This window comes from Oryzias latipes, chromosome 16, assembly GCF_053564925.1.
Source record: "Oryzias latipes strain Hd-rR chromosome 16, Olatipes_Hd-rR_3.1".
Lineage (NCBI taxonomy): Eukaryota > Metazoa > Chordata > Actinopteri > Beloniformes > Adrianichthyidae > Oryzias > Oryzias latipes.
In genome coordinates this window covers 14,744,895-14,767,173 of record NC_136252.1, presented here as the reverse complement: position 1 = coordinate 14,767,173, position 22,279 = coordinate 14,744,895, and the positions used below count along the sequence as shown (strand labels likewise).

General features: G+C 38.5%; 1 protein-coding gene across 3 annotated transcripts; it reads left to right on the top strand.

Annotated features, from left to right (window-relative positions):
* Window positions 1-1,532: 1,532 nt before the first annotated feature.
* slc6a3 (solute carrier family 6 member 3) lies at window positions 1,533-21,936 on the top strand. Of its 3 annotated transcripts, none has more exons than XM_078933252.1 (16): window positions 1,533-1,941; window positions 2,777-2,872; window positions 3,360-3,570; window positions 4,242-4,373; window positions 9,657-9,873; window positions 11,994-12,132; window positions 12,278-12,412; window positions 13,275-13,378; window positions 13,990-14,114; window positions 14,282-14,394; window positions 14,520-14,648; window positions 14,863-14,962; window positions 16,123-16,223; window positions 18,074-18,241; window positions 18,354-18,425; window positions 19,683-21,936. In XM_078933252.1, the coding sequence occupies exons 2-16, from the start codon at window positions 2,816-2,818 to the stop codon at window positions 19,704-19,706; spliced, it is 1,827 nt and encodes a 608-aa protein (XP_078789378.1). In that variant the 5' UTR covers window positions 1,533-1,941; window positions 2,777-2,815; the 3' UTR covers window positions 19,707-21,936. The 3 variants fall into 3 exon arrangements, with proteins under 3 accessions (XP_078789378.1, XP_020565684.1, XP_078789379.1); XM_020710025.2 differs by having other exon boundaries at window positions 1,640-1,941; window positions 2,760-2,872; XM_078933253.1 differs by having other exon boundaries at window positions 1,806-1,941; window positions 2,786-2,872.
* The last annotated feature ends 343 nt before the right edge of the window (window positions 21,937-22,279 follow it).

Sequence of the window (22,279 nt, the reverse complement as noted above, 5' to 3'; positions counted from 1 at the left end):
CACCAATCAGAAGTGAGCTTGTTGGAGGTCAACTACAACTAAAAGCTGTCAAGCGTGTTTGACGTCAGACCACATACGTTTCTTGAGGCATCTGTTTGGTCTGTTTATGACTTGAATAACCTGCAAAAAAAAAATGAAAGTCCAGTGGTCTTACTCTTGCACAGTCAACATCTCTCATTATTGGTTTTAAAACTAAGTACTGACATAATGGCCAAATTGAAGTTTGTCTACCAGTGCTATCAATAAGAGAATTCATTGACTTTTAAAGAGGAAAAGGGATTTGAATTAAATTCATGTTTTCTAAAGAATGTCTTGTCAGCCTGGTGTATGCTGCCTCTACGATACTGATCATAAAGGTCAATACCACCACCCTCTCACCAATATTTTAGCAGACAGAGCTCCTAAGACGTTTTTTTGAATCTCTTTTCTTTCCCTTACCCTTTTTCACCTACCTCCGCCCTTCCACCCCTTCCATCTTCAACCCCCCCCCCCCCCCTACCTATCATTACCCATCTTCTCTTCGGGTCTCAGCTGTTGCTTTTATGAAAACAAGACACTCGATTATGTCCGCCGCACCATTTGTCGAAGCTCCATACAAAACCTCATAATTCCAGCACGGCTTACATCGACCCAACAATTTCTGACATGAGGCCTGAGGCTTGAGGGATGATTGCACTTTAAAGGTGCATCGGTGACATTGTGGAGGCTGCAGATTCACGGATTAGTGGTCAATTGATCACAATGACTGGCTTCTATACAAGAGTCTGTCTGGACACAAAAGTGATCATAAATCTTTCTCTGGTGAGTGGGCTAAACATGTTATTTGATGGCGTGATCCAGTTTTTTGGCTGAGATGAGAAACCATCAGGTGTCAGGAATTATTGGATTACTCTGATTTTTATGTTTATTGTTTTTAGCATTTTTATTCGTATGTTTATTGTTCCTTTTATGTATGAATTAATGTGCATTTTTATAGTCTTGTTATTTGGACCTTAAGTCTGTAATACATGTGTTCTATTCTGTTCTGTTGTATTGTTATCGAGAAACATTTTTAAACCAATAATTTGCAAGTTTTTATTTCTTTTCTTATATCAAACTACAAAAATTTATGTACAAAAGTTGCTATTTTTGTTTTTGAAAAACTAAATTGTCAGACAATGGTTTTGAGTAACTTTTGTCCATAAATTATTAATGTCTATAACCAGATTTAACTCTTCTTCTTTAAACAATTGATTAACATTACTGATAAATCTTAACAGGATATCTGTAGCAACAATTTGCCATAATCGATCATAAAGTTTGTCTTAAAATTTAATACAATTCCCAGAAGAATAAATAATCCCTGATAATGATTAATTTTAATTGCTAAATATATTTTTTAAATTTGCTATGGGGCAAATATTAAAAGAAATGTTCAAATAAATGTCCTAACCAGCTAAAAAAAAATGCAGTTCTGGGTAAAAGAGGAGGGGTGCCGTGAGGAAGGAGGGAGGGAGGAGAGTGACGGTGATGGGGAGTGTTGATTATCCCTCATATTTCAAGAGAGGTCCCAGCGACACATCTCCATAAAGTACCTTGGGGTACTCTGGTCGTTGTGCGTCTGTCTCTGGATCCCCAAAGGGGTGGGAGGGTTTTATTCAGATCATAACAGATTGACTGCTCTTGATTTTTCTTTTTCCTTCTGTCAATTTTGCTCATCTTTTTGTCTCATCCCCTGAAAAATCCTGACTCTTTTTTTGTTTAGTTTTTTATAATATTTTCTTTTTTTTTATGCTGAGAGTATTTGCTTTTGTTTTAGTTCAAAACTGAACTTAATTTCAGCCCTGCAGAGAAAAACAACCTGCAACAGTTTGCAGCGCATTGAAAAACATAATTAGCTCTGGAATTAATTTGCCATAACCAGCGTCTGGTGGAGCATTGACCAACCACGTTTTCCTCCAGGTAAGTTTGGTCACTTTTCATATTTTACTTCAATTATAAGAATACTTTTAAGTTTTCTAAATATTTTTTTATTTGTTATTTTTGTGTTATGTACGGAAGAAAATGTGTCATACTGAATAAGTGAGTTTTAAATAAAATAAATTCTTTGTGAGGAAATTTTAAATAATTAAGTATCATAAAAATGTTACTAATCATTTAAAAATATTCAACATTTTGTGTTTTATTTTCATATTTTCAAAACAAAGTTTATTTTTTATTTTTTGTAGTATTAAAGTTTTCTTTAAAACCATCAGGCTTTAGAAAGCCTGGTTTAAACAAGGCCTTAAGCTGTTATGGATCTATCGTTTTTTGCTATGGGTGTGGGATGAAAAGGTTGCAAAGATGACAGTGAAAATCGGTGCAAAATGGCGATCAACAAGTGTGCAACAAACGTGACTGATGACCAGCTGAAGATGCTCTTCCATCACGCTCACTTACTCTGCGTGGGTCTCATCGCCTCTTGTTGTTTTTCTCCATTCTCTGCTTGTTCGTTCTATATTTTATCAAGCAACTTTAAAACTATAACTAAATTACACCCTGCCATTTATGCATATTGAAAAAAAAAATTCTTGTTTGTGTGTGTTTTCAACCAGAATTGCTGCTCTAAAGTCGGTCTTATTCACTATAATTGCAACTGTTTGTGCAACAGTTTGTTACATATATTTGTAGCTCTGACCCCATTTCACATAAAGGGAATACCTAATTTCTCTTCATATCCTTTCTGATGTGCTTTCATGAGCTGTCAGCTTCATTTACCTTTCCTTCCTCCTCATAACCAGGCGTTTCACAAACACAGTTTTTGCAGCACCCTTCAAAGGAAATCCCTGCTGAAGAGATGTCCTCAGTCATAGTCCCCGAAAAACCTTCGTCCAACACCATGGGTCCCAAAGAGGTCAGTGCAGAAAAGAGACGCATGACAGAGTCATTGCAACCAACACTTTTTGAATAATGGTGCAACTTTTTTTGTTTCACTGAGCTGTTTTATTAAAAATGTTTGTCAGAAACTGCTAACACCGCTAAAACAGCCCTCCAAGAAATAGATACAAATTTGTAAAATTTTAAATTGGGGGGAAAAAAAACCTGACAATTGGATAAGAAAAAAGGTCTTACCAAGATTTCTTATTTTAGAAAAGATTTCTAGGCAATAAGATTTTTTTTTTCTTACAAAACAGAATAAATAAATTTGTCCTTAAACAAGAATCTTAAGATTCAGTTTTTCACATGAATTTAGGATTTTTTTCCAAAATATTTCTTCCAGTTTTTCTGGTTTCCCCATCCTTAACTTGCAAAGCGGTCACATACTTTGGCCTTTAAGGAATGTTTAAAGCCTCAATTTCAAGCCACATTGAATGAGGTAAGATGTTCTCCTGTTCCGTCAGGTGGAGCTGATCCTTGTCAAAGAGCAGAACGGGGTTCAGTTTACTTCGACCACCTTAGTGACTCCAGCTGCACCGCAAACGAGCCGCAGTGGCGAGGAGGAGAGGGAGACCTGGGGGAAGAAAATCGACTTCCTCTTGTCTGTGATTGGATTTGCCGTGGACCTCGCAAACGTCTGGAGATTTCCTTACCTCTGCTACAAGAACGGAGGAGGTGAGAATGAGGGGGAAAAGGCTTGTCCACTAAACTCTGTGAATAAAGCTAGATATACATAAAAAAAAGAGTCAACTACTCCAAACATGCCCAGAATTTAGTCTGTTGTTGCAATAGAAAAATCTTATCTGCAATATGTAGACATCACATGGTATTTTAGATCTTTGTATACGCACGTTTGTAGCCCTTCCCAGTAAACAAAATGGGGAACCGTCACAGCTGTTCTGCATAGATTAGCTTTAACAATCAGTATCAGTAATTATGGCTGTTTAACATAGAGCTCTCATTGGGTTAAGAGCCGTAAATGACACTGCAAGCATGGTCAAAGCTGGCAGGCAGTGAGTGACGAAAGATTTACACATTTCTCTTTTTATGAGTACATAGAAACACTGTGAGGCTGTATAGTCAATTCCTAAGTGCAACTTTAATTTCAGATGAATTATATATAAATACTTGTACCCACTTGATAGATTAACAGTCGATAGATTGTTAGATGAACAGTTTTAACCTAAACCTTGTTATGTTTTTCTCTTCTTGTCATGTCAGGAAGCTCTTTAGAAAAATAAAGTGATGTAAACCGAAACATAAAAGGAATTTTTTTGACTAAGTGAAATCCAATTTAGTGTTTCATTTTGGAACCTTGCCGTGTGTGTGTGCGTGCACATTTTCAGGTGCTTTCCTGGTGCCGTACCTGTTCTTCATGCTGATAGCAGGAATGCCTCTCTTCTACATGGAGCTGGCTCTAGGACAGTACAACAGAGAGGGGGCTGCAGGGGTCTGGAAGATATGTCCCATATTTAAAGGTCGGTGTTTTCACACAAATGTGTACAAAATCAAATGTTTCTATTCTGTTTCTTGATGAGGGTGATGACAGTTGCACTCCTTCAGCTATGGGAAAATCAAATTTAAGACAGATTTTAGATATATTTTAAGATAAAAGATGTACACAAAAAATATACTCCGTATTAGCCCAGTGTGGGTCCTTGGGCAAGGCTGTTCACGCAACTGCCAAACTATGTAGCCACAAAGGGGCCCAAGTCTGGGTACCCTGTGCCAGTCCCAAGCCTGGATAAAAGTACAGGGTTGTGTCAGGAAGGGCGTAAAAATCTCTGCAAAACCACCTACGCACTTTGCGGAACCAACCTCAGGCTTCCATGGTGTCATTTCTGATAGTTAATTGTCCCTTACTTATACCATGGTCCTGGATTCTGATTGGCTGTTGGGCGTGTATTAAAAAGTGATAATCCAGAGTGTGAATGCATGCCTGAAAAAGAAGTTCCGGTCACGTAGCTTAAATGTTATACATCAGTGCGCAGGCTTCTTTAAAACAAACTTTAGCTTCATCATCTCAACAAAAACAAGCGGTAAGAGGTGAACTTTTCTCTCTGAACTGATGCTTTATTTAACCATCAGGATGATCAGCATAGATATCCCTCTCCTGTGCAGCTGCCGTTGTGGTCGGTGCCGTGACATTGGCATTTGTTTTAGCAACTATTACAAATAAATGACTCATAAACACATTAGTAATGCTTGTTCATATAAATATGAATCTTATTATAAGGTGTTACCATAAGATTTAATTACTTATTTAAGGTTTTTAGCTCAAACCTTTTGTTTTTTTTTGTTTGAATTTTTCTTATTCAATTAAATCCTCTAATCAGTCTGTTAGTTCAAATGAATAAACGTGATCTCTCGGCTTATGTTTGGATTCCATTTGTTTTTTTGTTTGTTTTTTTGCGTTTTTCCTGGTCGGCTGTCGGTTGTCTGACAGTGGAGGCCAGCCCTTGACGTCTGCATGTCTTTCCTGTCTGCCCACATGGCTGCCTGTTCACGTGCGAGTCTCTTTTGTCCCCCTGTCTCCGTGGTGAGCAGCGACAGCCACTACTTATCCCCCTCAGAACATCAGGTTTTGCTGGCACTCAGATGGAAAACAGATGAAAATTGGGCTTTTAGACTCCCGTCCTGATTGTCCAGTTGAGCTGCGTTCTCTCAACACATTATTAAGCAAAGAGCAGTTCAGGAGAAATGCCATTCAAATATGCCCAAATGAAGAAGAAACATGTTAGGAACAGAAGATCGCAGCTAGTAAAAAAAAAATTTGGCAAAGCTTGTTTTAACAATTTATGCTTTTATACCCTTAATAAGTCCTCCTTTTGGATGTATTATAAAATATTTTGTGCTACTTCCTTCAAATTTTTCCTTCAAGGTTACAAAGAAAACAGCTCAAATTCGTTTTAGCACATTGCTTTGAACTAGAGACTCAACGAAACCCTTTTGTTGAGTCACAGCTGGAAGTTATGTCTGCGACTTGTGTGAAACCATGCCCTTGTGGTTGTGAATGTTGCCCACACGTGTTGCTCCATGTCTTCCTGCCAGTCTGCCTCCTTGGTGTGAACATGTGCCGTCTGCCAGAGACCACGCTGAGTACGTTGACGTTTTAATCACACGCTTCACTCTCCTGCCTCCCAGCAGGGGGAGAACAGTAATTATTCCAACGCACGGACACATGCCCATATTGACAGTAATTATTCTGATCAACAAGCTGATTTCCTCTCAGGATCAATGCATCTGAAGAAAAGGACGGAGAAGCGGATGTGGAGAGATAGCATGGCTGCATGTGGTGCTAATAAGAGGAATCGCTTTGCGGACAAATGTCACAACTGCATCACAAAGCTATCAATAAGGCACAGGGATGGTCCGGCTTCTTTGCAAAGGTTAAACTAAAATTCAACCTCAGAAGAGCAGACACTGTTCCAGATTTATATAAAGGGTAGATAAGGTGATAATTAAGGCATGAAACCTCAGTTTTCAAAGTTAAGTCTCTTTTTCTGTGCGACCTAAAGATGCCAACTGAAAGATGATGCTGTCAGTGGGAGATTACTCATTTATCAGTGACTTATAGGGATCTCAATGAATAAAAAGTAAATCCCAGTTCAGTAAATTAAAGGACTAGTTCTCAATGCATATAAGGAAAAAAGACACACCAGAAAATGGACTAATTGGTGTTCCCTATTTTTTTCTTATTTTTGAGTTAGACATCTGTTATATTGTAACAAATGTTCTATTAACTATATCATTGAGGTGAAATCGGATTTTGCTGTATTTCCGGGATTGACGTTTACAGAAAATGATTAAAATAAAAGGCCTTATTTCAATTTTCCAGGTTTTTTCTGCATTTCCTTGGTGAAATGTGTAATTGCGGCTGCTGTGCTGTTTACAAGGAGTTTGATAATAGTATGTAAATATAAGAAAATAACAGAACTAACAAACTGCTTGCGGTGCACAACTGTGGCTGTTTTAATAAAATCTTTAGGGCATCATTGTAGGCAACCTGTAGCTTCCTCATGCTGGATGCCCTATAATTGGTCCACAAGTGGGCAGTATACAGTGGTTTGCAGTAAGTTTTGAATAGAAGGATTTTAAGTTTAAAAGCAGGAAAATTCAATGTAACATCATCCCTTGTACGACAAATCAACACATCACGTTGACTGGAATTGTATAAAATATCATTCTTAAAACCAAATTCAGAAGAGACATTTAAAAGTTGTTGCAATCCGGAGCTGCTGGTGCTAAAAACAACTAAATCATCTGCATACATAAGTTGAGTTAATTCAAAACCACCAACCATGTGACCGGTATAACAGGCATTCAGATCCTTCAACAGGACATCTACATACAAGTTAAAAATGAAGTTGGGATAAAATACCTCCTTGTCTTACCCCATTGGCTAAACCAAACGGAGAAGAGACACCTGATCCCCACCTAAACATCATGTTCTGATGGGCATTCCAGGGGGCTAGTAGTCTTATAATATACCACGTTACACCACGATTTTTCATTTTCATAAAATGTTTGGTGGGATTTTCCCTACAATGCTAGATGTGTCAATAAAATGGTCAAATGTATGCATGACATTAGTCACTTTCTAAAATCTCACCAAATTATGTTCTTTTAGCATGTCACTGCTCACAATCCTTCTGGGAACTCTCATGACAATTAAGTTAGTGTTGCTCACAGCAGCAGTCATCTTAGAGATGGTTAGTTACAAATTATATGGAGTCCTATTCCTTATGGAAATAAAGTCTAGAGACCAATGCGATACAGAAAGAAGCTGACCAACCATCAAAATCCTTAAATTAAAAAAAAAACTTCTGAATCAATATACTACAGTCTTTATACTTTTGGTACTACTGCCTCAACGATCTGACTTTCTCTGTAAAAAAAAAAATAGTAAAAAAAAAACGAAAGAAAAAAAATCAGGAGAAGAAACAAAAAATGATCAATCGTGGTGTTTCTCAATCCTGGTTCTTGTAGAACACTGTCTTGCATATTTTTAAACCTACCCTGCTCAAAGACACTTGATTATGTTTACTGCCAGAATGACGCTTCAGCAGAGCTATGGTAAGCTGAAACCAACATGGGAAACATGCAGAACAGAGTTCTAGGGTTGGGAAATACTGAGCTAATGAATCCCACATGAAAAGTTCCTTCCAATTGTATACTTGTCAAGGAGACACTGTTACTGTTCTGACTTGGTTCAAGCATTTAGAAAGAAGTTGTTGACAGATTCTATAGTAAGTTAAAATACATTAAATCAGTATTTCTACTTTTCTACCTAAATCACATTGAGTTTTATAGATGCTGGCTCACAATTCCATAGAAAGGTCCCCAATCATTAATAGCAGAGGTCCCCAACCTAACCGGTACAGGCTCATGGGTCACTTGGTACAAGACTCTTGAACCAAGTGACCCATGAACCTTAGATTATTCTCCTTTTGTTCATTTCTTATTAATTAATGTTATTTTTCAAGGAGCTCAATATCAAGAGGCCCCACAAGACGAGACATGTTAACTACGCCAAACTAACTGGGAAAGAATGCTGCATAGACCTCAAATATGAAATTCAAAGTAATTTTGATAAAAATGCCTTTAGGTGTTTTTCTGTTCTATTTGAAGAAGTTAAAAGTATGGCATTGCAACAAAAGTTCATTTGCATTTAACGTTATACGGGTTCAAAGACTGCAAGCTGATTGGTTGACCATCATAAATATTCACCTCACCAAATCAGGCTTTCTGTGCAAAAAATCTGGAACCCCTGTGATAAAAATAGATGGATGAGTCTGCTTGAATATATGAGGCCAATGCAGACTGACTTAACTGTGGATTCCTATGTATTGTCATTAAGTCCCACTCCAATGAAAATGGTGGTTTTGGTGTTTTAAACATGTTCTTGTGGTATGTTTCTCACAATGGAGGACATGTATAAGGAAAATTAAGCTTAAAACTGGGTTTCTGAGCATTTCTTTATTCAAATCATTGTGAACCATGAGCAGACAAAAAATGTTGTTTGAAAAACTTGTAGTTGTAACTTAGAAGAAGCTACTATCAGAAGGCTGCAAGCACCCTCCTCCGCTTTATTCAAATCGTTTGACACCCAAGTAGATAGTGTAGATGTATTGTAGACAAATAAATCCATGTCCTTGTTTTCCTTGACTGAACTTTAAACCTTACTGCTGGAAGGCTCCAATAGTGCTCACAATTTATTTTTTTTGCACTGCTAAAATTAGGTTGGGTTTGTGAAGGGTTGTAAGCTAGTGGGAGAGTTTTCATGTGTTTTTTAGTTTTTTTTGTCCATTTTTTCTATGTATTTTTTTTTTAAAGCGCTGGACATCTCATTTGCTGCCACTTGCAACTTGTTTGCTGGTTGAAGAGCTGTTGGCAAGTTTCTTTAGTTTTATGTCAACTTCTGCGTTCCCTTTTTCAATTTTGACTGAATATGTTTATTTTTATTTCTACTAAAGATTCACCGATTAATGTTCACTTTGGAATTTTGAGTTATTAACTTAGCAACAACAAGCTTTTTTTTTTTTTTTTTCAAAGTTAAGCAAAACTTTTGCATCTGGCAGTTAACACGTTCTTATCGCATAAGCATAAGTACACAGAGGCTCTCTTGTGGCACTACCTGAATCAAAAGTTACTGATAGATCTTTGTATACAGTACATAATCATGTGTTAGTCTTAAATGCTTTCTACATTATTTGTCTTTTTATAATACATTAATACAAAAATATATGTTCTCCTGGCAGGTGTGGGCTTTACAGTCATCCTAATTTCCCTTTATGTTGGCTTCTACTATAACGTCATCATCTCCTGGGCCCTCTTCTACCTGTTTTCATCGTTCACCTGGGAGCTACCCTGGGTCCACTGCAACAACACCTGGAACAGTCCAAACTGCTCCGATTGGGCTGACAACAACACAGTCAGTGACATTTACACTGCCACACCGGCTCAGGAGTACTTTGAGTAAGTTTTCATAGCTCTAAGATGCTTTGATCAGCGTTTGTAGCCATGCAGTAGTTTAGTGCTGAGTTGTATGGGAGGTCTGTTTCTATTCCTGCAAGTCTACAAACAACAAGATGTGGTGCCAGTCGTCATATCTACCTAAGCTATGCTGAGTCAGTCCAATAACCTGTCCTTTCCTTACAATGATCCCATCACTTTTAATTGATGTCGCTTCTCTCTTTATAAAGCTGAGCAGGTGTCTCCATTTCAAGCAAGAGGGGGGAAAGCGCCTAATTCTGACAGTAGAAGGCATTTCGTCCAGAATAGCTGAAGTAGCCGTCTGCTATTTACACGAAGCCACCTGCACATCACCACAGCAGATGAAGCCTTTGGATCATGTGTTTAGCGCGCTCTGCAATTATCAAAAACACGACATGAAATATGGCATTAAACAGTCTTCTATATCATCGATGTAAGACTGTTTATAAATAAAAGATTTAAAATTAACTGTTGAATAAACCGATTCTCTGCATCAGTTACAAAGAAAACAGCTCAAAAAACAACAAAAATCGAAAAGCTGATATAGATTGGAAGTTAGTTTTGTCTAATTTGCTGTTTTCTTGTGGAGACTCTTGCTTAGTAGTTATTCTCATATCCTTGAAAAAGTGGATATAGGTCCCAAATCAAAAAAATACATTCCATTATATGTGTTTACAGCTTCCCTCCTGTCCTTGTTATTAAAATATTACTGTGTGGTGGACTCTGTTACCATTTTTATTAGTATTTAAAGAGTCTAATTCTGGACTACATAGAACTGAAAGTGGATCTCGATGCAAATTAATCTTACAACAAAATAGCCATAATGGGGACCAATGCAACATAATAAACCAAAAGAAGTTGAAATGGTAATAAATGTGTTGTTGTTGTCATTTACCTTTGATTACAAAAAGATATCTGAAGAAACACAGAAGTCTTCCATATGCATTTTGCTGATTTAACACTGCCCTCAGCAATGCACATTCAAGCGAGACAGACCTGGCTGCTGACATCATTGACCAGAAGCAAAAATGAAACATATTACCTTGACCGTAACCCCAACTCTATACTTAACCCAAAAATGTTCAGAATTGTAGAAAAAACTTTTAATAAAGCTTAAGAAAGGGAAAAACTGTAACTGTTGGGGTTGCCAGTTAACATTACATTTTTCCAGCGATATGGGGAGGCCTCCAGTTCAGGTCGAGGGCTTCCGGTTCTGGGCATCTGCAGCCAGCGGCCACTTGGAATAAAATAAGCAATATGTAAACAAGCAAATATGTGCATTTCAGGCTTCCGCGTTTAAAGCTCTCGCGTTAATGTGTAGCTATGCAGATTTTCAAGACTCAGTCACCCAGCTATTTAACGTGGATTGAAAGTTAAACCAGGCTGAGCTTTGACCAATCAGGGACACAGATTTTGTAGTGACGAATGGGTGGCGTCCCCTTAATTCATGACAGTACCAACCGTTTGAAAATTGATGGTGGAGGAGAATTGAATGATTTGTGCCCGTCAAAATTATATGATACCAAGTCTGTCATGTTAGTGAAATCTGACTGGCTTCGACATTTCGCACCAAGCCATTTCCATTCACGGGTGACAGACATGCACTAGTAAACAGTAGAAAAAGTGGAAGAATCCTCTCTCTGCTCGTCCAGTGTGAACACCGTGGGCTTAAATGCGCATTCAAGAACCCGTGCCCGGTGTTTTTGTAGCTTACAGACCAATGTTGGATGACAATGAGTGCACTATGGTTATGTTCTACTAGACAGCACTTGAATTCCCTTTGGCAGCAGGATTTGCAAACAATTACATCAATTAGTTTGGTTAATATTAATTTCATGACCTTTTTTTTGTTTTTTAAATTAGCTCCATCAACATCGCTTATATATGCAGGAGAGTTCATATTTTGATATATATTCTCTAAATTCATTCTTTCTTAATGATGATTTGAACTGAACAGAAGGAAAAAATGGTTCTATTCACTAGTGGCTTATAGCAGGTCAGCTCTTCGTGACTGTGGGAGGGCTAGAAACTAAATTTAAGATATGGGCTTGCTGGTGTCTCAGGTGTGACCATGACATTTAACTGAATGTTCTCTTTCCTAGACGCGGGGTCCTTCATATTCAGGACAGTAATGGTATTGATGACCTGGGCCGTCCCCGCTGGCAGTTGACTGCGTGTTTGGCTGTAGTGATTGTCTTACTTTACTTTTGTCTCTGGAAGGGAGTCAAAACCTCCGGAAAGGTATGGCCCATTTACCGTCTTTGATGGCGTCAAAATCCAAAAGTCGAACACTATCTGAGTGTGTGTTTGCTGTCCTACCTCTCTGTAAATGCGAACATTGTGTTTCTGTGTTTAGTGTTGTCTGTATCTTATCTGACTCTTTCAGGTTGTGTGGATCACAGCCACCATGCCCTATCTGGTCCTGACTGTTCTGCTGCTGCGTGGAGTCACCCTGCCCGGAGCCATCGATGGCATTAAAGCCTACCTTTCCGTAGACTTCCTGAGACTCTGCGATGCCAAGGTGCGTGCCAACAGAGGAAAGTGGAGGGCAGTGAAGGTGCACAGGAAGCAGGGGATGAAGCTTGAGGAAGAAAGTGGTTTCTGAAAGTCACTTTAAAGGAATGCTTTGACATTTTAAGCATTTTTTGTACTATTATCTTGCTAACAACAGTATTGCAATATCGCCTTGAAATGGTAAACAATGACAGATGCATTTGCAATGCTAACACGCATACTTTGCATTAATAACCCACAGGTGCTGCAGTGGCTGAAGTATTTTTGAAAATGTCAGTCTTTATTGGAAGCAGTTGGAAAAAGGGTTGCTATTGGCCTTGGCAAAAAAAAAGAACAAAAAAAACACAACAAAAAGAATTGTGAAAATGCAACTATAGCCTTAAGTTGTATTATGCAGCTGATACAACTGTTGTGGCGTGTGTTAAACATCTGAGAGGTGCTTGTCCCTGCTTGCAGTGTGTTTTGAGCGATGAAGGACACACATTTGATGCAACAAACCAAGTTCAAAGACGCAGAGAAAATTGGTCACCTTGTTTTCTTTAACTGTGAAACCTACTATGCAATATTAATCCTAATAGTAGGTGTTTAGGTGCTTGACATGCAAACGTGCAGGACCAAGAAATCCAGTTCTGGAGAATGATGGAGAAAGCAAGATGGACACCGAGAGCGGCATTGGGGCAATTGGAGAATTAGATTAGATAGATGCACGGAACAGTAATTTGCAAAATTGCTCCCCGTATTCACAGGCGTCTTTCATCTACTGCCGTTGAAAGAGTTTCCTGCAATTATCTCTAATAATGGCTTTTTTTCGTCCCCAGTTCCTTTTGTTTGCCGCTTCACACAAGTGTGCTTGTTGTGTCGCTCCCCAGGTCTGGATTGAGGCAGCAACGCAGATCTGTTTCTCCCTGGGAGTGGGGTTTGGTGTGCTAATTGCCTTTTCCAGCTACAACAAATTCAGTAACAACTGTTACAGGTAAATCCGTGGAGTGGCTCGCAGGTGAGGAGATGCAGGTGTAGAAAGCGCAAGGGGGAAGGCTCTTGCAGTGCAAGCATGCAAACACACGCGCCTAAATATCAGAAACCTTTGAAGCTCCTCGAAACCCCCCAATGTTTTTGACGCCTTGCTGCGCGGGACAAAGCCGTTTCACCAACTGACACACACTTAAAAAATTGTCAGTTTCTCCACAGGAGTTTTTAATCTCCTGTGTTTTTTTTATTTTTTTTCTTCCACAAACTGACCCAGTCAACCTTGAAAACTCATGTATAGAGTAAAATTAGAAAATAAAAAATTAGCTTCTTTTTGAGTTGCAGACTTTATGGTTAATTTTTTTTTTGTTTTTTTTAGCCAGACATGCACAGGCCAACAAATTGACAATATTTCATTTCATTTAAGAAATCCTATAAAATAATCCATAAAAACAATCAATCATGGCTATTATACCTTACAGGCACAATCCAATAAACGTGTTTAAAGAAAACCACATTAAATATAGTCATGATAAGCCTAAATATATATATGTATGTATTATTTTACAGTTTTGTAATAGAATAGTTTCTCTTTTTTACCTTATGTCATTGTTGCAGAGATGCCATCATAACCAGCTCCATCAACTCTTTAACCAGTTTCTTCTCTGGCTTTGTGGTCTTCTCCTTTCTTGGGTATATGTCCCACAAGCACAACGTGGCTCTTGATAAAGTTGCTCGGGATGGTATGAAATTACGGAGCTCAACCTTCACACACCTGTTTTCTGTGCCATGATAATACATTTTTAATGGATATGTAAATCAGGCTGTTTTATTTCTGACTGGTATTCTGACTGATAAACTATTGGATTTGTGGATGTTTCTTTTTCTCACATGAGTTTTTGCTCCTCAGGTGCCGGCTTGGTCTTTGTCATTTATCCAGAAGCTATTGCAACATTACCTGGCTCGTCAGTGTGGGCAGTTATTTTTTTCATTATGCTGCTGACTTTAGGCATTGACAGTGCTGTGAGTATGAGGCATTCAAATCTGAGATCCTTGTCAGTGCTTATCGTAATCCTGATAGACTCTTATGCAACACCCTAAGAGTTTCTGAGACTTTAAGGTGTGTGTCTGTGGTGGTTCTGTTGCAGATGGGTGGGATGGAGTCAGTGATCACAGGGCTAATTGATGAATTCAAATTCCTTCACAAGCACAGGGAGCTGTTTACTCTCTTTATTGTTGTTTCTACCTTTCTGATATCCCTCTTCTGCGTCACAAGTGTAAGTCTGGAAGCAATTCTTTTTCATAATAGTATATATTTTTGAACTCTTTTAGCCTTGAGACTTGCAGTTATGTTTCCATCCAACTCTTTTTAAAGTATGGAAGGATAATGATAGTATGCCAACATTATTCATTTGTTCATTTGGTTTTCCTTTTTAATCAGAGCATCATAATATAGATTTCTACAAACCTTTTTTCTACTCTGAATTTCAGGGAGGCATGTATGTTTTTACTCTGCTGGACCACTTTGCCGCAGGAACATCGATTCTCTTTGGAGTGCTTATTGAAGCCATCGGCATCGCTTGGTTCTACGGTGAGAAAGAAAGGCAATAGAAAAACAACTGATTCATTTGTTTTCATGGCCAGCAATAAGGATGTTCTATTATGGACATAATAGGAAATTTGGGGGTGAAGGTGTTCTGTGCTTCAGTTCAGTCTGGTGCTATTAGATCAAAGTGTGCTGCAGCTAGAAGGTCTATTTCTTCCAATAGTTTGGGCTTCTTCATTCTTTGCCCCAAAACTCCGTGAGGTTAATGTTTCGGTGCTATTGATGTGGTCCTGATAAAGGGAACAAATGTAACAAATTTTGACTTCTACCACTCCGACATCTGTGCTCACTCAGCAGTGGTGAGGCTACAACAAAAAGAAAATTGCGACGAAGGATCAGGCAGTCCAGTACGAGCTACTAGCCGAATAATATCAACTGTGACGGATTTTGCGAAGTGATAAAAAATTTAAAAGGCAGGAGGGAAGAGTTTTTACAGATTAATGGCACCTCAACATTCTAAAACATGGGAGAAAAAGTATTACCCTTAACTTATAAACACTTACAGGGTATAAAAAAAATCAAAGTAAAGGTCTTTGAGAACAACTGACCGGAACTTTAATCAGGAGTTTTCTTTTTTTTTTTTTTTTTTTTTTTTTTTAAGAAATGTATGTTCTCGTGTCATCTGAGCTTGACGGTAGAGAGGTGGATAAGGGCCCAAATACTAAGAAGGCCGTAGGCGAAGGAGTCGGCATATTGCCCCACTTTGGTGGGTCCTGACCTTGGCAAGGCAGATAAATCAAACCCAGGTCCTGGAGGGAGTGTCTGTAGGCCTTTTATTTCAATCTTCATAACTACCGGTAAATACCCTTTGACCCCATGACTGCTGTGGTCTTTCACTCTGCTAAAGCTCATTTAGCTGTGTTGAATACTTGGTCGTCAGTAAAGATATATTCCCCTGCAATGACAGATGCCGTTGATTCAGGTAACCACAAAAACGAAAAAAAAAGATACTTGGATGGGAAAAAGCTTGATGGTATAGACTTTCAACTTTGTAATGATCCAATTTTATTTTTCATATTTTCATCCTAAAATATTCAGCTTTTGGAAAAATGCACCAAAATATGGATATATTCTTTTTTAATATTTGCATAAGACAATATTTGCTTTAACTGAGTGCCTAAGTTTATATTTTATTTCTGCTTGAGGTGTTGATCGTTTTAGCGACGACATCAAGGAGATGATTGGGCATCGACCAGGCAGGTACTGGAGGCTTTGCTGGAAGTTTGTCAGCCCATGCTTCCTTCTGGTGAGTCATACTATCCACAAACAAGGGAAGACAATAAAGAAAAACATAAGTGGATAGGGTAGAAATGTGAATGTTGTGTTAATATATTTAATTCATATTTTCCATCATGACAGTGGCAATTTGTCAGTAGTGCATTTCCCACAAAGTCTATGGAAGTTAGAAAGTCACTACTGTGAAAGTGATTTTCAATTTAAGTATGAATGTAGTTCTGAACATGATTCCACAGTTTGCTTTTGTCTTATTACCTGTAAATGGGTAATGCCCGCAAATTCACCAGTAATATTTAGCAAATTTTGTCCATTTTCCACACAAACTCAAAGCTACTAATTACCTGACATCGGTACAAAAATAAATAGTAATTTGTAATAATTGTGACCTTTTACACACCCCGTATTTTCAACAGGTAAAAAACGTTTACTTATTTTCATAGAGAAAATGATAAAAAAGATCCCCTAGGTTGATTCTTGTTTTTATTTTTCCCATTTTGAATTAGTGTGGGTCACAGAGACACAGAAGTAGCGGCAGAATGAGGCTTTTGCGGCAGCACAGAATGCGTACCGTGATGTGAATGAACCTAGACATGGAGACGGGATTACCAATGCTTTTGTAGAGCTTTTTAAAATAAATAAATCCGATCTCTAAACATCCTCTGTGTCTTCCATGCAATGCAGTGAGATAAACACAGACAGAAACGTGAAGGTTTTGGCTGTAAATCCAAGTATTGCTCACATCCGTGTTTAAGAATGACTTATCACGTGAATTATTATTTTGTGGGAACAAATTCATTATTTTTTTACCCATGTCAGGTCGCAGGCTCAACTTGTGGCTCTTTTATCTCTCATTAGCTGCATTTCCATTGACTATGAAATAAAATTGCCTAAGGAAAACACAACAATTTCGGAAAACCTTTTGTTCTTGAAGGGAGTGGGTTTTTTTAGGCATATTGAAATTGACACATTTTGCAAAACTGCAATGGAAACATGAATTGGTAAATGGCGTACACTTGTATAGCGCTTTTCTACCTAAAAGGCCCAAGGCGCTTTACAGTCACAGACCCATTCACCCAGTCACACACACATTCACACACTCTGCTGCCGAACACTGGCGCCAACCTCTCACCAGAGGCAGGGTGGGGTTCAGTGTCTTGCCCAAGGACACTTCAACACATGGGTGTGCAAGTCTGGAAGCGAACCTGCAATTTTACGATCATAGGTCGACCGCCCTACCGCTGCACTACGGCCGGCCCACAATTAAATGAAATGAGTCTTGTGACCAACAACCGGATGGCAATGCGCTTCTTGGTAGAAACTGCACAGCGGGCGCCACATAGGTCACAGAGCTCATCAAAAGTTGAGCTTGTCATGAGGAATTGTTGGATCCACAGCTCATCTGTAACATCACCAACCACATTTTCCCCAACTCGCTTCATCTGTAGCCGTCTCCAAGTGTACTTGCCACTGCAGATGATCCCAACATCTCCTTTGGTAGATGATGAGCGCTAGTAGTGTGGCAGGAAATTGAATCTGCTGTAAATCAAAGTATTGTTCACATCCGTCGCCATGTTTTTGAATGACATATGGTGTGAGTTGGTTTATTCGCACTCATGATTTAATTGAAACGGTGTAATTGCTAAATTGTGTTTTTTTCGACATTTCTAGTGGCTCTTTGGCTTTGCGGGAAATGCAAACAATTAGAAAAAATAATTGGTTTATGGATACAGTTTGCCATTCATGCTTTGATTTTTAAAATGTCAGATAAAAATTATGGTGAAATGTTTGGTCTACTGTCAGAGATGTTTATTGTGAGAATAAGCTTAAAGCACACATGTTTTCATGACATTTTTTCTCTAGTTTATGGTTGTTGTGAGCTTTGCCACGTTCAACCCTCCAAACTACGGCTCCTACATGTTCCCGCCGTGGGCTAACATGCTGGGGTGGTGTCTGGCAATGTCCTCCATGACTATGGTTCCTCTCTATGCCATTTACAAACTCTGCACACTGCCTGGAAAGTTTTGCCACGTAAGTTTGAAAGATGTATTCCTAAAAACATGAAGGTAAAGTGGGCTATTGAGCTTTCTTCATTGGTCGGTTTTTGCTCAAAGAGGGGCTTTAACTGCCTTTTCTTTAACAGAGGTTAGCTTATGCCATCACCCCTGAAACAGAGCATCATCTAGTGGACAACGGGGAAGTTCGGCAGTTCACTGTAAGTGTTCCCTTGTTCCTCGTATCACAATACACTCTAAATATCACATCACTGCAAGGGATTATTTGAAGAATGTTGTTCCCCTGTTGAAGAGCCACTCCGATGAAAATAGTTTTGGGTGTCCTTAACATGTTCTTGTAATATTTTTTTCATGTTGGAGGATATATTTAAAGAAAATAAGGCTTCAAATTTCATTTCTAATATCATCTTTATTCAAATTGTTGTCAATCAGAAGCACCCGGTTGAAAAAAGCTTGTAGGTGTGACATCAAAGCTACTACACCAAGCTCCGTCCTCCGCTTCATTTTGATGCATCCTTTTGTAGATCCATGCACGTCTTTGTTTTCCTCGTCTTAGCTGATATCTGGCTCAAAACTGTACGCCTGGATTGCTCCAATATTGCTGGATTTCACCGGTAATGTTAGGCTAGGGATGTAAGGGGCTGTAAGCTAAAGGGAGAGAGTCTAAACAAATGGATGACGGTATGTGGCGGCAGGCTTACTCCACGCCAACAGTCCCAACCACAGCTCAGTAGAGAGATCTGGCTGTAGACAAAGATGGCGCCTCACTTTATCGACCAGAAGCGGAAAGTATACAACTTACCTGAATCCTAACCCTAACCCTAAAGTGTTCAGAATTTTAGAAAAACTTTTATTCAAACTGAAAACAGGAAAAACTGTTACTGTTAGGGTGGCCACTTAAAATGAAGTTTTTTAAAATGATCTGGTTCTGGTTGAGGGCTTCCGGTTATGGACGTTGATGTCTGCAGCCATGTCCTCTTGCATCTCAGAGGCGGATTTCTAATGTACTCCTGCTGCTCTCATCGACAGTAGACCGTAGAAATTGTTTCGTATGGAATGAAGCTAATTCGGTTGCCTTTTTTCAGTGATATGGGCGCCGTCATTTGAAGCCAGGCAACACTGTTTGGTCCAAGTGGGTCTGACACATGTTTCTAGGGCAACTACTGTCGCCAATTATGAGTCCGCTTGTTCGAAGTCCACAACCTTTCCACTGAAAGCGGCTCGGGAGAATCTGTCAATCAAACGTTCGAGGCGAGGGACAGTACAGTGGGCAGCACATGCTCTTACTGAGGCATCTGATTCGTCAGTTTATTACATTATGATAATTAAAAACCACAGGCAACATTTTGAAAATAAATCAAAACATGATCGGAGTGGATCTTTAACCATTTTGCTTCCAACATTTGCAAGGTTGCATTTTTTTCATATCTTGGTCATGTCACTTGTTTGTCTTACAGCTGCGTCACTGGTTGGTCGTCTGAAAGCTGCAAAGAACAGAACAGAGCGAGTGACAGGAGGAGACAGACTGATGAAAGGGATGCGGGGTGGATGGATGCATACACAACAAAGGTCTGGCGAGCTAAGAAGAGGAAAGCCATTTATATTGATTACGGTGATGTCCACAGGCCGAGACACTTAGAAGTGCCAATGAATTAAAAAAAAAAGAGGAAACCCCCGTCACGGTTATAGCCGTGTCCTCTCTTTTCAAGATGTGTCAAACTCTGCATTCTCCACCCTATTTCTCCACAAGCTGGTGAAAGGAAGTCAGTCAAACAGTTTATGTGGTGTTCATGTGCTACATGCATAAATGCAAATGTTTCCAAATGCATACGATGCTAGTTTTAGCCTGCTAGATAGATATCCGTGAAATGTCTCCAAAACTTTCTGACACAAAAATGTAGTTTGTGTCAAGTGCATAATTGCACAGAATCAAACAACACAATCATTGATGTAAAGGGGCTACAAAAAAGTTGCTGTTTTTTTTTTATTTTGCTACAAAGATTTTAAACATTTTTAAGAAAAAGTTTTAATTTTTTCCCCCAATATGTATTAGCATTTGTAAGTCATAAGTGATTAATATAAACGGTTGTTTACCTACTTTCTAAGACTGTTATAAGGAAATGATATTTTCCGTATGTTTAAAGATTATATAATAGGTATAGGTCAAAAGTGACTGTTAGGCCACATTTTGCTTAAAAACTGTAATTTGTTGATGGATTTTTATTTCTTAGTTCTCTTATCTGAAATAATTTTGTCAATATAAAATACTAGAGGCATGTTATGAACTTTTCACTGACCTAGCTCAACAAAGATCCACCAGATCTGCAAAACATTGCTCTCTAAGTAAAAACATTCCTCTTTGAGTTATGTTATTGCAGAATTGCTGCCATTTTTCCATCCTCCTGTTTGTTTTACATGATGAACTGCAACCTGAAAGACTCCTTCTCAACAATGTTGGCACTAAAACAGTTGTTAGTATCAGCTTCGCTTTGTAATAATAACCCTTTCAACCCCCTTTTAAGACCTCATCCAGACAACAGAATAGTTTGACTTTTCACATGCAGCCATTCTCCTGCTACGTAATAGGTGTGACGGTTAAGCACACTTGGGAAAAACCTGCAAATACAAATATAGAATTTGTTTTTAAGAGCAGTGCTTTTATTGGCTAAGAGGAAAACCATGTGCAACAAAGCTAAAGCCACGTTTTTTAATGGTCCGGCCACAAGAAGTAATGCAAGAAATTCGGAACTGTTTTGCGAAGGATATATAGTTTCTAACAAGAAGTTAAGACATTGGATTAAGATCTGGCCACAACAAAACAGCATCACAGTAATAGAAAGCGCACATAGACAGGTCAGAATTGAAACAAAAATAACAAACACAAATGCGCAAGAGAATTTGTGCAAATTGGAGAATCCAAGCCGTAAAATAAATCCCCAGTGCTGACCTGAATATAGATTTTTACTGTTGAACCCAAACAATCTGAAAATGTAGAAAGGAATTGATCCTTCCAAAAACTGCAACAAAGGGTGTCAGTAGGTGGTAAAAAGACAGCCCACAGAAACAAAAACATTCTCTCAATGTCAAACTGAGCATCTCTTGTTGTCGGTGGTGTACGAGCATACATGTCAATCTGTTCTAATAATACCTTTGTTCCATTTATTTCATTCGAACCACCAAAGAACATAGAAATTTAAATATTGCTTCCTCGCATTGAAACATGTCAGTGCAAACTCCAGTCATTAAAGTATCTCTATACATTTTTTGGTATTGGGTTTATGTTTTAATTTTCCTTCTAGGGTTTACACCAACCTGTCCTCTGTGTTTAAAGACTGTTTAAAAAGCTGCTTTTTATCAAACTGCAAACTAATGTAGTCAATTAAGATTATTTGCATAAATATGTATGTGAAACTAAATGTAATGTAACCAATGAATTGTGTTGTACTGTACTGTAAGGTATTACATTGCAAGAGAAACAAATACTCTATATACATATTTTAGCCTTAAGAAGCTTCTTGAAAACAATTTCCAGACATCTATATGACTCCCACACCTGCCAGCTCTTCTCTTGTTACACACTGAAGGGTTCATTGCGTTCCAAGTTGTATGCCTGTGTTGCTGTGTTGTGTTTCGTGGTGTTTCTGACTGTATGACTTTGTTTTGTAATGTCAAACAAAGTATCAAAAATAAAACAGAGACACTTAAAAATGACTGTTTAAAAAAAACTGTCCGTTTATTTGACGGTTTCATGGCAGTCCTGGACTGTGGCAACCAGATTGTTTTTGCAATTCTTCTTTCTTACTGCCCCTTTGAGCAAAAATGTCGCCCCCAGCACAGCCTCAAAAACTCACCGAAATTTGATAAACTGCAATTTTCTTTGGATTTTTTGTTTCAGTGCATAAGTCTTTACCTTAGCAGGCTTTTTAGTTAAATGTAATCATTTTTTTTGGGTCATCCCTCTAGCCATTTACGGCCTCTTCGGTCATATTTTGGCTATTCTTTTTTAAAATAAAAAAGAGATTATCTCTCTCCAGACATATCCACTTAATATTCT

What these genes read in the sequence shown, in the direction of transcription:
- slc6a3 (XM_078933252.1), top strand. Translation starts at nt 2,816, where the DNA reads ATGTCCTCAGTCATAGTCCCCGAAAAACCTTCGTCCAACACCATGGGT. An exon ending in TGATAAAGTTGCTCGGGATG is followed by an intron (nt 14,115 to 14,281) that starts GTATGAAATTAC and finishes TTTGCTCCTCAG; the next exon opens with GTGCCGGCTTGGTCTTTGTC. An exon ending in CCCTCTTCTGCGTCACAAGT is followed by an intron (nt 14,649 to 14,862) that starts GTAAGTCTGGAA and finishes TCTGAATTTCAG; the next exon opens with GGAGGCATGTATGTTTTTAC.